At 37.6% G+C, this 19,128-nt stretch overlaps 1 protein-coding gene across 3 annotated transcripts in view; it reads right to left on the reverse strand.

Annotated features, from left to right (window-relative positions):
• LOC146004567 (uncharacterized) overlaps nucleotides 1-14,920 on the reverse strand; it is a 46,322-nt gene extending 31,402 nt beyond the window's left edge. For all 3 annotated transcript variants that reach the window (XR_014443946.1, XR_014443947.1, XM_083143437.1), the window contains exons 1-2: nucleotides 14,759-14,920; nucleotides 2,740-4,169 (exon numbers count right to left, since the gene is read on the reverse strand). Coding sequence is in view for 1 of the 3 variants with exons in the window: in XM_083143437.1 (XP_082999563.1) it covers nucleotides 2,740-4,155 (1,416 nt within the window). In the remaining 2 variants the exon portion in view is untranslated. The remainder of the gene's footprint in view (nucleotides 1-2,739; nucleotides 4,170-14,758) is intronic.
• Nucleotides 14,921-19,128: the final 4,208 nt, after the last annotated feature.

Consider the following 19,128-nt stretch of genomic DNA (forward strand, 5'->3'; position numbering starts at 1 on the left):
AGTTGTTATATTGAAATGCAATGTGCATCAAAAAAAATATACACTAAGTGAAAAACTGTCAATAAGTAACTTATGTACAAAATAAGAATTTCTGTATGCAATTCCATATTTTCAGTTGTGATACATTATTAATAATAATAATTAAGTTTAATGACACACTGCTCTAAAACTGTTTGTTCCAACATTGAAAAATTCACCACAAGCAACCAGTAAGCCCCACCCTCTCAAAGGGAGGTGTCCACAGTTGTACAAGACTGTGTACTAACACTGTAGACTGACCCATGGTTCTATATTACCATATCAGAATATGCAAAAATAGGGCACACTGTTCCTAAATATACAACTTTTAAGTGATAATATAGGACACAATCATTAGGAAATAACACATACTGCCCAGGAAATGTTAGAAAATTATGTGGCACTATGACATGTTCAGTTCAAAAATTATGCACTCTTGTGTACAAAATTCCAAAACTCATAACCAGAAACATTATTATGGGTACTTTCAGGTATAATTCTCTGAGAAGACATCATTTCTCAAAATTTCACAGCACACTTTACTGGGGTCACTTTACACTGTCAACATTTTCAACCAAAGTTAATTATTTAAGAAGTATGAAGATTGGAAAGGACACCAATATTTACAAGACAAAAATTTTGAAGACAGCCTAATTAAAGAGCAAATAGTACCCATTGGAGTAAAAAGTTCTGAGAAGAACCGACATATCAGAATTTTCTGATAAAGACATCTTGAATAAGAGAATTAAGATCATGTGAAATATGAGCCACATATTCACCGCTGTTAATCCAATTTTGTGTATACCAAACAATAAAGCTCTTGATCATACTTGTGTAAATGATGCAACAAAGAAGGAATTTTGCTGATCATGATAATTTTTAGAATGATTAATAGAAAAATGCGGTAAAAATTTTCTGTTTCTGCATCATAAATATGGTTCAATATTTTGCATTGGTACACAAACAGTTTACACACACATTTATGACAGGGAATCAAGTTATGAACTTTGAATTCATTACGAGAAAACTGAGCTTCAAAACCAAATTTTTTACGCTTTTCATTATGTACATTATACTTCATTTTGTGTCTCTTAAATTTTGTTTCTGGCTTTCAAGACCAGACCCTGCTTCTACTATATAGGACGTAAAGAAAGTAAAGAACGTTTGCACTTTTTTGATACAGCCCATTATTTGTTCACTGTGTGAGTGTGGTGTAGGTGCCTGCCACTGATCTGTTCACCTGGTGAGTGATATGACCTGTACCAATGAATGTGCCGATTGTAAATCCTGGTGGTGTGATTTGTTTTTTGCAGATGGAAAACGTACGACACATTCATTGGAGACTTGTTGCAATCTATGGCAAAAGTGTAATGAATGCGGCAATGTCTGGAAGTGGTGCATATTGTTTAAGAATGGATGAATCGATGTTTATGATGACATCACGGAAACTGATGAACTGAAACAAAAGGACCATGTCATTCACGATAATCGACGCAGCTTTGGACTTTTTCTTTTCTTCCTGAAGATGAAGGAGTACCTTGTTGGTAAATGGTTTGCAGGTGATGAGGACCTACAGGATGCTGTCTTGGACTGGTTGAATCACCAGGTGGCAACTTGGCATGAGGACAGGATAGTTAAGATGGTGTCAAGGTACAAACAAGTGCATCAATGTCAAAGGCGACTATGTGAAGAAGTACGTAAAAGTATGTGGCAAAACATACTTCTGCAATATTATCAACAAATATCTTTCTATGGCGAAATGTTCTTTACTTTCCGAAACACCCTCATACTTTTTAATCAGCTTTCCGATTGTCTTCACGATCCTGGGTCAACACAGAATTTCACCAAAGGTGATAGTACTAAGTATTTGGCCATGAGAGAGCCCAAAATTTTGAAATCAGTTTAAATATCAGAATTCTATCATTTCTGATACAGTTTCAAATAAATATTTTTGAAAATGAAAAATTGGATTAGTTATATCCCAAATTTGTGATTTGAAGTTCCCAATAGTAATAAACAATCATAAATACTTTCATTTGGGCATATTTCTTGGCAAATAAAAGTAACAACATGAGGATGGCAGAATAAGACATTTTGCACAGGAGTAATGCATTCACTACTGGCTGGTACACAGAATTGTACAACTGTGAGTGGTTTAATTTTATTTGACTTGTTCAAATGAAACTCATTCACTTGAAAAATTCTCAAAATATATGATAGTTTAAAAATAGATGGAATCTTTTTATGATACTTGACTGCGATTGTGTTCAACTTCTTTCAGCATGCATTATATTCAAAGGATTCTTATTGCACTTTTGATTATTTTCTATTCTTAGAAAAACAGATCACAGATTTTGGAAAAAATAAAAACAAAACTGAATAATCAATTCACAAGCTTGTAGGATGTTAAAAAAATTACAGTGGCATTGGATACTACAAAAGTTGAGTATATTTTCATTTCAAAATGGTGTTCATCAGTAAATAATAATAATAATTATAATAGTAGACAATCTGTCAGAACAATTCCGAATCAATCAAAGCATAATCAGCACTGGAGAACTTCTGGTGTGTTCAAAGAACAGAGAAGTAAACTGCATTTATGAATAGTGAAATCAACTGAAGCCATATGCGAGCCTGAAATTTCTTGATTTCAGACAAACAATTAAAAATAAATCAATAAATAAATAGGTACCTTTCACATTAAAAATTCATACCACTGACCTGTATTGTAGTGTTGCTACTCACGGAGTTCTCATTATCACCAATGCTCTCCTGCTCGGACAGTTCGCCTCTAGGAGGCATCCTCTCGTCGGTTTGAATGTCCTTTACCGTGGCCTCTCCGGAAGGTTCATTCTCATGCTCGTTGTCTGGTCCCTGTATCACTGGCAAGTTTGGTGCGATGGCCTCCAAGAGATCCGGATTGTCCAACAACTGAGACGGGATTATAATGTGAATGCCGTCTATCTCAATGATATTTACCGGGCTCGAAGAATCCAAGTCGACAATTTGTTTGACTTTGACTGGCTCGATTTGATTCAGTACAGATTTTTTCTTAACTACCAAGGACCTCTGGTTCGTTTCCATGAGTGGATCTGATGTTATATATTCTGGCTCAGGAACATTTTCTTGAACGCTTGTCACAGGGCAGTTTAAGTTAAGATCTGATATGTTTTTAGCAATGGATGAATGCTCAATCGGAGTCACAGTTTCATCTGCGTTGTAGTTCTCTTCCTGGGGTTTCGAGTTTAAATCAGTGCGTACTCTTAACGCAGAATCGTCCATTCCGGTGATAACTTCATCCGTAGCAGAATCCAACATGATCTTAAAATCAGGCCCTACCTTCGCATCTTCGCTACATGGCAAGCAGTCGTCGTCAGAGACGCAATACGGGCTTGTATTCCCACTAGAAGGCCCTGCCGAGTGACTGCTGTTGCATTCGGCACTATACTCAGGGTCTGGGAAGTCAGTTTGGAACGCACATGACGTGCTCAGGCACTGTATCTCATCGTTAGCGTTCGGTTCGGTGTTGCATGATGCGGGTTTGACCAGGGACTCCGATCTGCTCGAGTCGTCAACGCTACTGCTGGCAGTGGCCGAAACGTTAACATTAGAGGCGGTGCTAGCAGGGACAGAGCCTGCCTGATTAGCAGACACCGAGGCAGATGCGAATGTGGGTGCAGCATTTGCCTGTAAAGTCGGCATGTACATCTGCCGAATAAGCTCATCGTTACCCTGGTTGTTTTGTGGAACAACGTACGGGTTGTACACCATTTGCATGACAGAATTTGGGGAACATGCATAAGGAATACTACCGAACGGAGGTTGTGAAACTAACGCCGGAACTTGAACCAGATTGGGGAAAATAGCAGTGCCGCTGTTCATGAACTGCTGATATGTTAACGAGGTCACAGAACCACCGACGGCAAGTTGATTAGGAACCGCCGGTGCCTCAACTGGCTGCCCCTGGTTGTTTTGTTGTTTCGATGGTGATTGGACATTTGAACCTCCGACACCTGAGAAGCGGACAAGAGCCTCGATCACTTGATCTTTCGGGTGGGTATTTAGATGACCTTGCATCGACATGCCCTCCCTTAAATAAAGGGAGCACACTGGACATTCCACTTGCTTGTCAATCATGGCTGCTGGTCAATCTGAAAGGAAAAGAAAACATTGCTTTCAATTTCATTTATTAGTCAAACACTCCTGCATACATAAATTCTGAGAGACAGCTCCGTGACGATGCATGTTAAGTGACAACTTTCAAACTCACCACCGAGGTTCCAGTCACAGTCTGGGTTTGGGTGTCCTTGGGAGTGTTCCTCTAATTACCACACATCCTCATCACTGCAATTAGCCCCAAGCGACAAACAAGAACATAACATTATTAGGGGTGAGCCGATGCAGACATATCGGAAAGTATTGGTTGGAATTTATTTATCATAAAATCTGCCCATAAAATGAAAATTGTCTGCAAAAGTTGTTCAAGTATTTTTCAATGGAGACAAGTACCAATTCCATATTTAGATTATTAAATTAAAATTATCTACCCTTCATCAATCTCAATACAATGTGTGTGCAACTACCAGGCACGTATTTAGAAATATTCGGGGGTCTGAACCAAGTGTCTCAAAATAATAATAATAAAAGTAATAATAACAATAATGTTTACACAAAAATAATAATTATATTAAATTAATTAAAATATTAAAATTAATAAATATTGTATTTTTATTACATGAATAGGTAAAAGGACGGTAGTGATATAACAGCACGTATTGATTATCTAGCCTACGTGTAGTTAAGGTTGGCAAAATTTGTGCAAACAACTACCCTGGCAAGAAAATTAATGAATATTTATTAAATATAAAAAAAAAGTTGTCGGATCCAGTTGACGAAAAGTAAAGTTCCTGGTGATATTTTATGAATGTTATGTTGTAAGTAGTAATAAATATTGCAAAAATCTACTTTGCCACTGTCATTCAAAGTAGTATGATTACAATATAATCTTTGCCTTCCAATAAGTTAGGCAGAAATAAATAACCCTTCATTAAAGAACAGTTTATTTTCATTATTTAATTTTTGTTATTAGCGGAAGAGGTGGTAGTTGCTAGGTGCAAGGTCTGGACTGTATGAGGATGATCTGATCAAATCTTTTGGCTGGGAGGTATTCGATCATCCGCACACAGTCCAGACCTTGCACCTAGCAACTTCCACCATCTGAAGACCTTCCTGGGCAACAAGCGTTTAGACACTGATGAAGAAATGAAAACGACCGTGAGTAACTGGCTATCTCACAAGCGGCAGAGTTCTATGAGGAGGGTATCCAAAAACTGTTAGTTCGTTACGATAAATGTTTAAACTGGCAAGGAAATTATGTAGAAAAATAGAGAAGTGTATGTAAATTCAGAAAATAAATGTTTTTATGAAAAACATTTACTCACTTCGTTTTTATTGCAAAACGGACCTTACTTAAAAAATAACCCTCATATTTCCTTCCACCGTTGGTTCAAGTACTTCAGTAGTTATAGTAAGTTTACCTAATATGTTTCTTTCAAAGACTTGTTCAAGGCAGTTTATGTCAATGCAACATTCATATCATCACACCAGTCTCATGACTGCAAAGTTCTTGTTACATTCAACATCCAGCATTACAAGCAATAATGGTTGGGTTAGACAGCCAAGAACATTTAATTTGAAGTTTCTATTTTCACATTTCCAGTTACGCCATGACCCAACGGCCAAATGTGTGAAGAGGATAATTGAAAATGTGAACCTTTATTCACTGAATGTTACCCAGATATCATTAATGCCTAATCTAACAACCACTGCAGAATTACAAAGGGCAAAAATGATATAACTAAATATAAAATTTTATTGAACGACTGAAAACTGATATTAGGCCATTCCAGCATTATGTGTGCGACATTTCACAAATAAAATGTAAGGTTCTATACTTCAGTTTAGATTAAAATATTCATAATGAAACCACTTCATAGAATTCTGAAGTACCTTGTGCTACCTACTAATGGAAAAAAAACTTGAGTATGAAGATGCCTGAATGCATTAACAAAAATGTGTTACTTGCATGATACTTTAAAAATGTAGTAAAATTTGACCAATTGTCTGCTAATAATTTTTGTTGGTGAAATATGCAAACATTTAAACCTTAATGCAATTAAAAAACAACAATAGTTTTCAGATTAATTCATTTTGTTATTTACATGAAGTTGAGCTAATTTTTTTGTGCAATGCCCCATTGTTTTATAGTTTTTCTTGTATATACACATTGCTTGCATTATATTTGGTCTAGGAATTAATTTGTGTGCCTGGACAAGAGATGGCGTAACGAGCGTATCGTCCCACAGTTCCGTGTAGCCACACATGCGTTGAAAACTCCTGTCAGCGCGCATCGTTCGTAGTATAGGGCAGTTGATTGACGCGTCAACAACAGCATTTTGTAGTCAACTGAACATGGTGCAGTTCGTGCCAGATAAAGTGTTTTTGCGGGGTGTTCTGCTTCATTACTTTAACATGCAGAAAAGTGCTACCGAAATCATCGTATTTTGGTGGAAGTGTATGGTGACCATGCACTAGCTGAGCGAACGTGTCAGAAGTGGTTTGCACGGTTTAGAAGTGGTGATTTCGGCCTGGAAGACCAAGAGCGACCTGGACAGCCAAAAAAATTTGAAGACGAAGAATTGAGAGCATTGCTCGATCAGGATTCGTGTCAAACGCAGGAAGAACTTGCAGAAGCATTAGGCGTTGATCAAACAACAGTTTCCAAACACCTCAAAGCCATGGGAATGATTCAAAAGATGTCACATTGGGTTCCACACGAATTGAAAGACAGAGACGTTGAAAGACGAAAAACCATTTGCGAATTGCTGCTTCAAAGACAGAAAAGAAAGGGTTTTTGCATCGCATTGTTACTGGCGATGAGAAGTGGATCCATTACGAGAACCCGAAATGAAAAAAGGCCTGAGTGAAGCCAGGTGAACCAGGTCCATCACAACCGAAACGAGATATTCACTGTGCAAAGGTTATGCTGTGCATATGGTGGGATATGAAAGGTGTGGTGTACTATGAGCTGCTGCAACCGGGTGAAACTATTAATGGAGAACGTTATCAACGACAATTAATGTGTTTGAAGCAAGCTCTGGCCAGGAAACGACCAGAATGGGAGAACAGACATGATACTTATTTTTCAACATGATAACGCTCACTCACATGTCGCAAAACCGGTCAAAACCTATTTAGAAAATGTCGGATGGGAAGTTTTACCCCACCCGCCGTATTCACCAGACGTTACTCCTTCGGACTACTACTTGTTCGATTGCATGAATAACGATTTGATTGGATAGCGGTTCACTTCTTCAGAAGATATCGAAAAATGGGTCTCTGACTGGATTGCTTCAAAGGATGAGGACTTCTTTCGCCACGGAATCCGTAACTTGCCTGACAGATGGGCGAAAGTGGTGGCTCGCGATGGACAATATTTTTCTTAAGGTATTTATGTATTTTGTGTTTGAACTACAGCTTCAATGTGTGCGTAACAACCACATGAATTAATTCCTAGACCAAATAGAATTATTTTCCTGTAGTTTACGGTTATTACAGAACATTCGCGTATAACAATGGATAACATATTTTTAATTTTTTTTCCTGAGAGCACAAAGACTATGTTCTAATAATGAGGATATCAAAAATGAAGAAGAAAGGCTTTTTAATATAGCAAAAGAAAATGGCTTTCACACTAACAGAATAAACCAAATCAAAAAAACAAGTCGCAAGAAAACTAAAGGAAAAGAGAAATACAGATAGAGATGAAAAATCTGTTGAAAAGAAATTTCTGTGCATTCCATTCCACAAGGGATTCTCACATAAAATTGCAAAAATTTTTAGAAGTTTTAATTTCAAAATTGTTTTTATATCACCAAGAAGTTTGGAATGTACATTTAATGAATTCAAAATGAGAAACTCTCTACCAGATATATATTCATGTTCAAAGGATTATGTAGTACAAACAGCAAGGAAAATGGCAATAAGATGGCACGAACACGATTTGGACATTATAAATCTAAACCCAAGAACAGGTTTGTCAACTCATATCATCGAAGAGAAGCATTTGATTAAAAAGAGAAGGGTTTTAAAAAGATTAACTGGAAACACAGAGTTGAATGTCTGGGAAGCTTCGTTCATTGCAGAAGAACACTGGAATAAATTAAATCATGAAAATGGTAACATAGATCCAGTATGGAGTTTTCTTTTTCACAAATGGAGTAAGCCACCATCTTTAAATTTTAATATAACAGAAAACATCAAGAGACTTTGTGAAAACAATGATGAATTTGAATTACCTGATGATATTTTGGATTCATAATTTAAAAAAAAAAATCTGAAATAAAAATAAAAATAAAACAGACTGCTTTTTTCACAGTTAACTTGCTATATTACAACAATGTTACATTGACAACATCCATTATATAAGGGATTCTTTTTGTTTAAAAAATTACTAGTCATTGTTATAACTGTATCTTTAGTCAAAATGAAAATAAATGTCTGATGAAAGGAGTGTGTGTTCTCCTGAAACGTCACAAAGAAAAACTGTTTTCTTATGCTTGTAATAACTGTAAACTACAGGAAAATAATCCCATTGTTTTATGTCATACAATATAAAATTGGTTCCAGCTCATGGAAAACACAAATAATGGAGGCATTTGTTCCAAAAATATGACCCACGTAAGTAAAAATTTGATGAGTACATCACCAGTGGCGCAGGAACAGGGAGGTCATTGTACCCCTGTACCCTCTCCCCCCACATTTGGTAATTCGACAGCAGACACAAGGTGCTACTGAACATAAAAGAACATATTTTCAATTTGCCCAATAAAAAAAGTGTATATTGTTTATAACTTACAAGCATTATCTTCCTTACCACAGAAATTCAAACCATTGTAAACTTATTCTACTACATTGTGCTGGCTACTAGTTAGTTCATTGACCTATGTTCTTGGAAACCTCTTTAAGGAGATGAAAATTGTTTAAAATATGTGTGGAAAGATTGAATCAGATTTACCATCAGAAAATCACGCTGCAGGCGAATGCTCCTTTGAGTAAAGGGGTACACTATTCTAAAGAAGTGGTTGCGTTGATTCGAAGATACAAATCTTCATGATCCCATTTTCTTTTGAACATTTAAAATGGAATTTTCCGAAATGAAATACTTACACGAACGAGATGAGACACAACAGACCAACTTGGGGGGTACAATGTATTCCTATACCTCACCCATATTTTTCATAACTTTGTAAAAGGGTGTTTGGAAAACTATAATTAAACCTACATATTAAGACATTTTTTTGAAAATAAGAGTTTCAAATAGCCTATCTGAGCATGAAGTGAATCTATAATAAGTTTTAATAACTTCAGAGTGGAAACCGAAACAAAAATAAGCACAAACAAGAACGCAAAGGACCTCACCACACAGGAGACGAGATGAGGCTGTGACAATTCTCCGATATCATTCCTAGGTGAAATGAAATTTTTCCTAGACATTTAAACAGGGTGCAATTTGCGATTCTTTTATGTTTAGCTACATATTAGGTATACTTATAATTGGACACTAATTGCTTAAAATCTAATTTTGATATTGAATGCAACACAAACACAACACCATTTTAAGTTAAACCCTAAAGTCAAACTGTGTCAGATGAATGCACGAGATAAATGAGACTCACTGCCAGGGTTGGCATTTTGCCTGGGTTTTTTCAGGTTATGTTTAAAAATATATATATTAAAAATGAAATATTTTTTTCTCCTAGTAGTAATGCATTGTAACATTCAATTTGTATTGCTTTATACCCTGTCCCAACGATCTCTGGAGCAAGCGAACGAAAACAAGTCCTTGCGCAAGTAGTATTGCAAGATAGCTCCACCACAGGAGAGAGAAATAAATTGCCTCTAGGGGGGCAAGCAACTGCAGTTACCAGCCTTCACAGCAGCACGTACTGCTTCGCTCCGCCCACTCTATTTCCTCCCTTTCTCTGATGCTATGTGCACCCTTGCTTCAGAAATAACTGTGACAGAGAATAGTTGACTGAAACATACTGATAATGTGCTGATTGCTCACAATTAAATACAAACTAAAGGTTAAAAGAGTAATTTAAATCAGTAACTTACGTGTGTGAGCATGAGATTTATCAAACTATGTTTCGAAGGTTATACTACACATTCTTTTTTCAGAAAGTGTCCTTCCTATACCATTTTAACCTAAATCCTCAACCATCACTTTCTCGACGAGGCACCATGTCAGGTGTCTGAAAACATCGTTTCAACCTGAAGAAGGAGGTAGTATAACCTTCAAAACGTAGTTTGATAAACCTCATGCTCACACACGTAAGTTACTGATTTAAATTACTCTTTTAACCTTTAGTTTGTAGTTGACTGAATCAAAAACTATTTAACAATTCTCTTAACATAATCTGTTTTAAAATATTCGTCCAACAGTTTGATTCTATTCTTCCAGGAGGGTGTAATAGTTAATGCTGTTGCTTTCTGATCAGTTTTCAAGGTTGCGTTCCCTGAGGGGGCACATACTTTGGTGTATCTACGAATCAGACTCCCGAGGGGTGGGGGGTACAGTGGGATCCTTGAGTATTACCGGGCAAATTGTCCATCACCATGTTCGTGCACTTTATTTGACCCAATAAGAGCTTCAAGAATTAAAAGAACACTCAAATCAAGCTGTTGACAACTTCTGCACCAGCATACATAAAAAATCCATCGCTTAAAAACACACAGAATGCAAGAGAAAAATGAATGAAAATAGTCATGGACAATTTGCACGGTAATACTCATGGATCCCACTGTACAAAATATGTTATAAGCTGGGTTTTTTCTGGTAGTCAACAACAGTACTCCATACTGGTATCTTATTACAGGTGAGGACTAATAACATTTTATTCTAACAAGAGAAATACCTACGATCCCAGAAGTCCTGGATTCGAATCCCAACCTGGGCATTCTTTGTGTCCCTTCATCAATTTCATCATATCACTCGTTCTCATGTTCGCAATTAGCCAAATGTGGCAGAAAAGAGGAGTAAAATAAAGCAAATCAACCAGTGAAACAAACAAGAGAAATGCATGTGTGTGTGTGTGTGCTTGGATGCATCATCGTTTGTTCAAGAATGTTGCATCAATAAATGCAAACGATTTATCTAAAAATTTCTGATACTTTTTCTATTTTGTTTCTTGGATATATGATCTTTCTATTTGTGTTAAATGTTCATTTCCAGCATGATTTGAGGAAAATAGCCTAAAAAAAACCACTATGACTTGTCTACATTCACTATTTTTAGTATTATAAGCTCTGATAATCCTTTTCTTTACAAGTTCTCCAAAAAATTTTGTATTTAAAGCAATAAATTACAACATTTTCTGAAAAAAAGAAAACACTTTTCGACTGTTTTTTTTTTTTTTTGTGAGTTTTTTCGAGGTAGGTTTTTTTGATAAAACCTGCATGGGGAAAAATGGGGTGGGCCCACTTGGGCCAACTCTGCTCACTGCAGGTACTATTGGTAGATTTTGGATTGGATTCACAAGGTCTTTGAATGAGATGGGAATGTTTGATTGATTTATTTGGTTTATTTTACTTCGCATTTCTGCCACTTTTGGCTAATCGCGAAGATGAGGATGAGTGATATGATTAAATTGATGGACACTCACAAATAACACACATGCCAGGGCCGGGATTCGAACCTGGGTCTCTGGCACCATAGCATGCTATGCTAACCCCTCCACCACGGAGGCCGGCAAGGTGGGAATGTATTTTGGATTTTCTTTCTAGATGCAAAAATCTTTATCTGTGACGCGCACATGCTTTTGCTTATACTAAAGTTTATCTTTTCACATAAAAAGAGAAATTGAAATGCCACTCTAAAACACACGCATGTATCATGCATATACGAAAAAAAAACCTTGGTCGGGTCTTCACATTGTCCACCCAAGATTGAAAAGAAAAACTTTTGAACATACGGCTTTCCTTGCTTCCTCTGAGATCTGAAGAATTTCGTTTTTGTATATGTAATAATAGTACTTTCAGTGCATGAAGAGTGCCATTAGGTACAGCTAATTACATAAATAAATGCTTTGTCAAATGTTTCAGAAATATTTCAAAGTTAGACTTCCTACGAGTTGTTCGGGAACCATCTCAACTGTTTATTATTTTTATTTTTTAATACCACACCCTATAAAAGTCTGAGAAAATACCAAATAGCCTACATGGCTCCTAAAAGGCATTGAGGTACACATCTGCCATAAATTGTTTAAAGATATTTTCATGCATAGCTATGGGAATTTAAAAACAGAATGAACTGAACTGGAACTCTATAAGTATGATATATTCCATAATGTGGCCCTCTATATTCAGTGGGTGGGAGATGATTATTCCTGGTTGGGGTGGCTCAAGATCCTCCTTGCCCCCTTTAATCTCAACCTGCATAAAAATGAATAGATGTATCTTTTTTCGCAATTTTTACATTTCGAACTCCTGATTTTCCATTCTGTTAAATCCAAATAAACCCAGAACGAGGTCCAGAGCTTTATATGTTTCAGAATTGTTATCTGGTTTTAAAATATTATGATTATTATTGCGACACTTGGTTTGACCTTATTGGTTTAACTTTGTAAGACATTTTATTTATGATTGCAAACTGCAAGGATGTTGAAAAAAGTAATAATTATAATGTTTACATTTATAATTACCATGCCATTATGATGTGGTAGCACCAACAAGATGCTACGGCTACCTTTTTGTGTCATTAGGTTGTTTGGTGCTTGATTAAGTTTGTTTTAAAGTCCACTTTATACACAGAAAGGCTAATCGGGTCTGAATCTCAGTTTAAAGTGCGCCTCCATCAGGTATCAAACATGGGTTCCCTTAATTACAAGGAAATGACTTTACCACTATGCCATTGGGGAGGCTGTTTTCTTTTTAATTTTCTTAGTTTTATTCCAACTGCGAGGACAGAACACAACGGTAAAATTTCAAAATGGTATATATTATGTAGTTGATAGCTTAATGTTACCTTTTTACCCAGTTACTGATATGTTCCAGTGAATTTGCGTATTACAATATTTTGGGTACTACTTTACTATACCGGAGACACCTATCAATGATTTATTTCACAATTTTTTACTTATATAATAATGGATTTCTAACGAAAATAATGTCTATTTCTTACATACGATAGCCCCACGAACCATCACGGGGACGAGGTATGCCTACTAGGTTAGGTTAGGTTAGGTTCCATTAGAACTCCTTTCGTTCAATTTAGCATATACGGACAACATCGGAATTACAAATTCCACGGCATCTTCCACACCCGGCAACAACTTCACGACGCATCCTCGACACATCATGTTGTACCAGCAGCATTAGCGCGTATTGTGCTCTCGTGCAGAAAGCAAATGGCGGCAGCAGCAATAGCACGTCGGAAATAGATTTTCGTAGAAAACCACATGCATTCGCATTAAAATGGATCAAAACTACATTCCCGAACATCAACAACGCTACAAAAAATGATTTGCGTAAGTAATCCGTCTCCGGTATAGTAAAGTGTTACCATATTTTGTATTCTGTAAGTCATATACACCAGTAATTGGAAGCAGCTGCACTTCAGCATAATACTCAATTACCACCATAAATATGTGTGCATAGTATGTCATACACAGGCTTATCTTATTATTGTAGGTAAAAAAATATTTGACATGCCAATTGATCTGTTACTGCTACTGAAACTATACCTATTTGTGCATTTAAAACTGTGGAACATTACAGACACGTGCACTGCATATTTTAATGAGGAGTTTAATCTGCCAAGGTTTGCCAATAAGTGAAATAATGCTGTTTGTGACTTGCAACTCCCTCAAAATCCTTGAACTTGTTGTTATGCTGAAATTATCATTTAATCAATGTCTGAAATTGCAAGTCTTCAACAGAAAACAGTTTGTCAATGTAGCTGATAAGTACAGAATGGTACCAATGTCAAAGGACACGATATCTAAAAATGTACAATTTAATACAATTACCCAACAAAAGGTCCAATTCCCACCAGTAAAAGATGTAGGACCAGCAAAATACATAGCCATGCGAGGAAGGGTAGGGGAGAAACTCCAAATTTGTTAACTGACATTTTTTTTAAATATCACCATTGGCAGAACGGTAGTTTATTCTAGAGTAAAAGAACACTTTCTAAAAAAATATACGTTACCCCACAATCAGCTTTTATCTTGCACCTGCAATGCGAATCTACTACCATAAACTAAAAAGAGGTCCAATATCACGTTAATTGGTCAGAAATTGTTGCTTTTTCCCAGGGACATTTCAAGGGCAACTTCACAAGAAACTATTGACTTGGATAAATGAGTTTTCTTCCATTTCAATTAATGTTATTCAAATCTACTATTTACACTACACTGGTTAATATCCACACAAGTCCATACAAATCTACATGTAATATTTAAATTGTTTATTTTTTCTTCGTAGACTAGTCTGTCTGCACATTTTATTAATTTTCACCACGGCAAGAAACGGGAATACTAGACACTTAAAATAGGAGCCTCTGTAAACAACCCGCTATTAGTATGGAAATTTAATAAGTTTGTCTTCAAGAGTATTGTCAAAGACTGAAATAAAACAAGAGAAGAATGCAGTGAAATTTCCAACTAAAAAAACTTACCCTTCATACGATTTTTAAAGATTACTGCAGACCATGGTTGGTGAGCACATGTTGTACAAGCATCATTTTATTCGATAAAAACACAGATATTGAAATTTTGTTAAAAATAAAACCCAACCATCCATTTTCCTACATCAGTAAACTGATCTTGACTTGATGCCTTCCTTCTCTTTCCCTGGCACTCACACTCGAAAACTACACTCGAAATCGCTCGAAATTATGTACTGCTATTCTTGTCTTTTGTACAGCACTTTGGTCCCAGACCATTTCCAACATGTTACTTCTACCTATGCTTCTACTACTGTAGTAATTATTTCGCTTGATACTTCAAATTCAATTGTTTACATAAATAATCCACCCATTTTAGGGTTATTCCATCCTACATATTAAGACTGACGCCAGAGACGGAGGAAGGTGGGCAGCAGCCCACTTTAAAATTTCTCTTCTTCTGCGCTGACCATTCCGAATACATTCAACATAGCAAATTGTCCATGACTATTCTCATTAATTTTTCATTTTTCTCTTTTAAATCCTATGTGTTTCTAAGCGATGTATTTTTATGTATGCTTATGCAGAAGTTCTCAACAGCTTGTTTTGAGTTATTTTTCTTGAAGCTCTTATTGTGTCAAATAAAGTGCACGAACATGGTTTGATTGATTGATTTGTTGTTTTAAGTCCACTTTATGCACAGTAAGGCTAATCGGGACCTAAAGTGGTTGGGATCCGAACCACTGTGTGCCTCCACCAGATTTTGAACCCGGGACCCAGGGAGGCCCTACGAACATGGTGATGGACAATTTGCACGGTAATACTGATGGATCCCACTGTACTACATTCTGGCAGAATGCGAAATCATGGGGGAAAGTGGGATTTTCCCCCATCAAAAATTTATTGGCGTTTCTTGGGGGGTTCTTGTTATAACAAAAACATAATCAATTAATTTGGGCTTTTCAAATATATTTTACTAGAGATAATATCAAAAACACGCACAGAAGTAGTGTGTTTGTGAGTGTTAAATGCTTTCTGTCTCTCTAAACAAAAACTTACACATAATAAAACTATTTCAACTATTTTGCAGTTTTTTGGCATCTTTATCCACTTAGTACAGTAATTAATTTACTTTATAAATATCTGATAACAACAAAACTAAAAAAATAATTCTTTCATATTTAATAATAATGTATTTTTAAATATTTAGTACATTTTCTTTTATACTTAATAACATTACAAATATGTATATCATATAAATGTAGAGATTTGTGTACATCAGAGGCGAAGATATAGTACAAGCAATGCAAGCACCCGAAGGAGTAACATGGCGAAGCGTGAAATTCGAGTGGAACCCATCCACAACGCTTATACCAAAAGCTCTGCTTGCTGAGCTTGCGTGATTCCCGAAAATAGCCGAGCTCAACCGAAAGCAGAAGGATATATTGCCACCAAAACTACGAGTAAAGAATTTGTGTCTTCATGAACACATAAACAAGATCGCGAATATAAAAATAATTCTTAGTCATAAAATAACTAAAATAAGTTATTATCATTGTTCTAAATTCCATATATATATATATATACCGCGTGAGGCACCTAAAAGTACCACCTGAAATAGCGAAGAAACCAGAAACAGTAGCGATGTGAGGTTTGCGGGAAACAATAATATCAAATGGGGCTCGTAAATCGGAGGTATGGGTTGGGTCGAAAAATATCGACAAATGGGGCATCTGGAGCAAAGTCATATTTTTTTTAATGGAACGATATACAATAACATGCATAATATAAAAGAGCACACGCAGAGAAACACAACGCCGTTGGTCTCATGCATCTACTGCACATAGGAACGAAGATATGGCCATGTGAAAATATGTAAACAAAATAACAAGTGGCCCACTTGACCGTCAGTACCACGGCATGTACAAGTATGAGATGTCGGAAGCCACTGGACAAGATGAAGACAGAACGTGTTAAAGGAAGAAAAAATACAGTAGACATCGTCAGCACCATGTATTTGACAGTGTTACAGCATAATGAAAATGACCATGACAGTATGTCGAAGAACCACTGCGTAAGAAGCGAAAACCTGTCAAAGTGTGTGTTCAAAGTGGTGGCCATTAGCTGCGATACAGGCAACGAGGCGCCCACGCAAAGATCGTTGCACAGAATGTAGCATCTCGTAGGGAATGTCCCTACAGGCCGCAGTAATGCGGTGTTGCATATCCTCTGGAGTTGTTGGCACATCCCGGTAGACAATGTCCTTCAGCTTTCCCCACAGGAAAAAGTCTAACGGTGGCAAATCTGGGGAACGTGCCGGCCATTTGACAGGCCCTCCACGTCCAATCCAACGATTTCGAAATGTATTTTCCACACATGCTGTAGCGCGTCTTGCACTGTGAGCTGGGCACCCGTCATGTTGGTACCACATTTCCCTCCTTGTCTGAAGTGGTATGTCCTCCAATAGTACAGGCAGTTCATGTTGTAAAAACTGTATGTATCGGTCAGCATTCAGTGTCCCTTGTATAAAAAAGGGCCAATGAGATGTTCACCCACTATACCACACCACACGTTCACACTCCATGGGCGCTGGCGTTCCACTTGGCGAAGCCAATGTGGATTTGTCACCGACCAATAGTGCATGTTCCTTAGGTTGACATTTCCATGATTGGTAAAAGTTGCCTCGTCAGTGAAGAGGATACGTGACAAATCGGGTGTGTCGTGTCGTAACATCCATGTGCAAAACCGAACACGGTCTACAAAATCATTCCCGTGAAGTTCCTGATGGAGGGAGATATGATATGGGTGAAACTTGTGTGTGTGCAGAATGCGCAATACACTTCGTTGACTCATCCCAGGATCCCTGGCAATTTCACGGGAGCTAACGTGCGGATTCACAGCAACAGCGGCGAGAACATTTGTTGCACCTGCCTCACCTGTAGTTGGCTTGTTCCGCACACGTGCTCGTGGTGTTACACTTCCGGTGTCTCTTAATTTAATAAATAACTTACCAAACAGACGTCGAGATGGCTGTCGTCTGTCCGGATATATCTCTGCGTACACACGGTAGGCTTCTGAGGCATTCTTTCGGCATTCCCCATAAATCAGGATCATGTCCGCTTTTTCTATGTTTGTGAACACCATAATCTTCGCTCTTACCACTACGACTGCTTGCTATGAACTAACACGATCTCGTGGACCTGCTATCAAAACTTGCTCTGCGTAAAGGCAGTTCTGTCAGGCACCTGAGAAGTCTTACATGCCGTGGTACTGACGGTCAAGTGGGCCACTTGTTAGTTTGTTTACATATTTTCACATGGCCATATCTTCGTTCCTATGTGCAGTAGATGCATGAGACCAACGGCGTTGTGTTTCTCTGCGTGTGCTCTTTTATATTATGCATGTTATTGTATATCGTTTCATTAAAAAAAAATATGACTTTGCTCCAGATGCCCCATTTGTCGATATTTTTCGACCCACCCCATACCTCCGATTTACGAGCCCCATTTGATATTATTGTTTCCCGCAAACCTCACATCGCTACTGTTTCTGGTTTCTTCGCTATTTCAGGTGGTACTTTTAGGTGCCTCACGCGGTATATCATTTTATATTACAATTTATTTTAGATTTCGCGAATTGTAATAAAACGCGTAAAAAAATGGATATTGGGAGTTCGGGCGAGATGGGTGGCCGCGGTGGCTCAGTTGGTAACGCGTCTGACTACCATGCTAAAGGTCCCGGGTTCGATCCCCGGCCGGTTAAAATCCGGGAACTTTTTTAACGGTGGAAGCGGCCCCGGCGCCTACCCAGCGTCGAATAACATGGGTACCTGGGGGGAAACCCTGGGGGGTAAAGGCGGTCAGGGGCGTGATGCTGATCACATCACCCCCACTCACGATCGGATCAAGAAAGTGTGGGGCGTTACCCCCACACCCCCTATACGCCTTCATGGCGTGGTGCTAAGCACAGGGGAACACTTTACCTTTTTTACCTTTTCGGGCGAGATGGTAAAGGGCGGGGGTTTGTGTTTCAGGAAGTGAAATGTCTGCACCCACGTGAAGAGTTTCCCCAGGGAGGGAGGGAAGATTCGACGGACCTTGGTCTGCACCCTGTGTCCAGCTCGGTCCAGCTCAAATTACGTCAAAAGTGTTGACCGCTACCAGTGTTTGCAACTGCCAAATTATTTACACAGTAATTCAAGTCAGCTGTTTCACAAATTTTACAACCACATTCAATAAATTGACTGCTTTTGAATAAAACTTGGGGTGAAAATAATGCTATCTAAAAAGAACTCTCTACTGATATTTACACAGCACAATTAAATCGTATACATTGTACACATTATGAACACAAGAACATTTTTTAAGTTTTATTATTATGAC

This window comes from Lepisma saccharinum, chromosome 22 (assembly GCF_977018435.1).
Source record: "Lepisma saccharinum chromosome 22, izLepSacc3.1, whole genome shotgun sequence".
NCBI lineage: Eukaryota > Metazoa > Arthropoda > Insecta > Zygentoma > Lepismatidae > Lepisma > Lepisma saccharinum.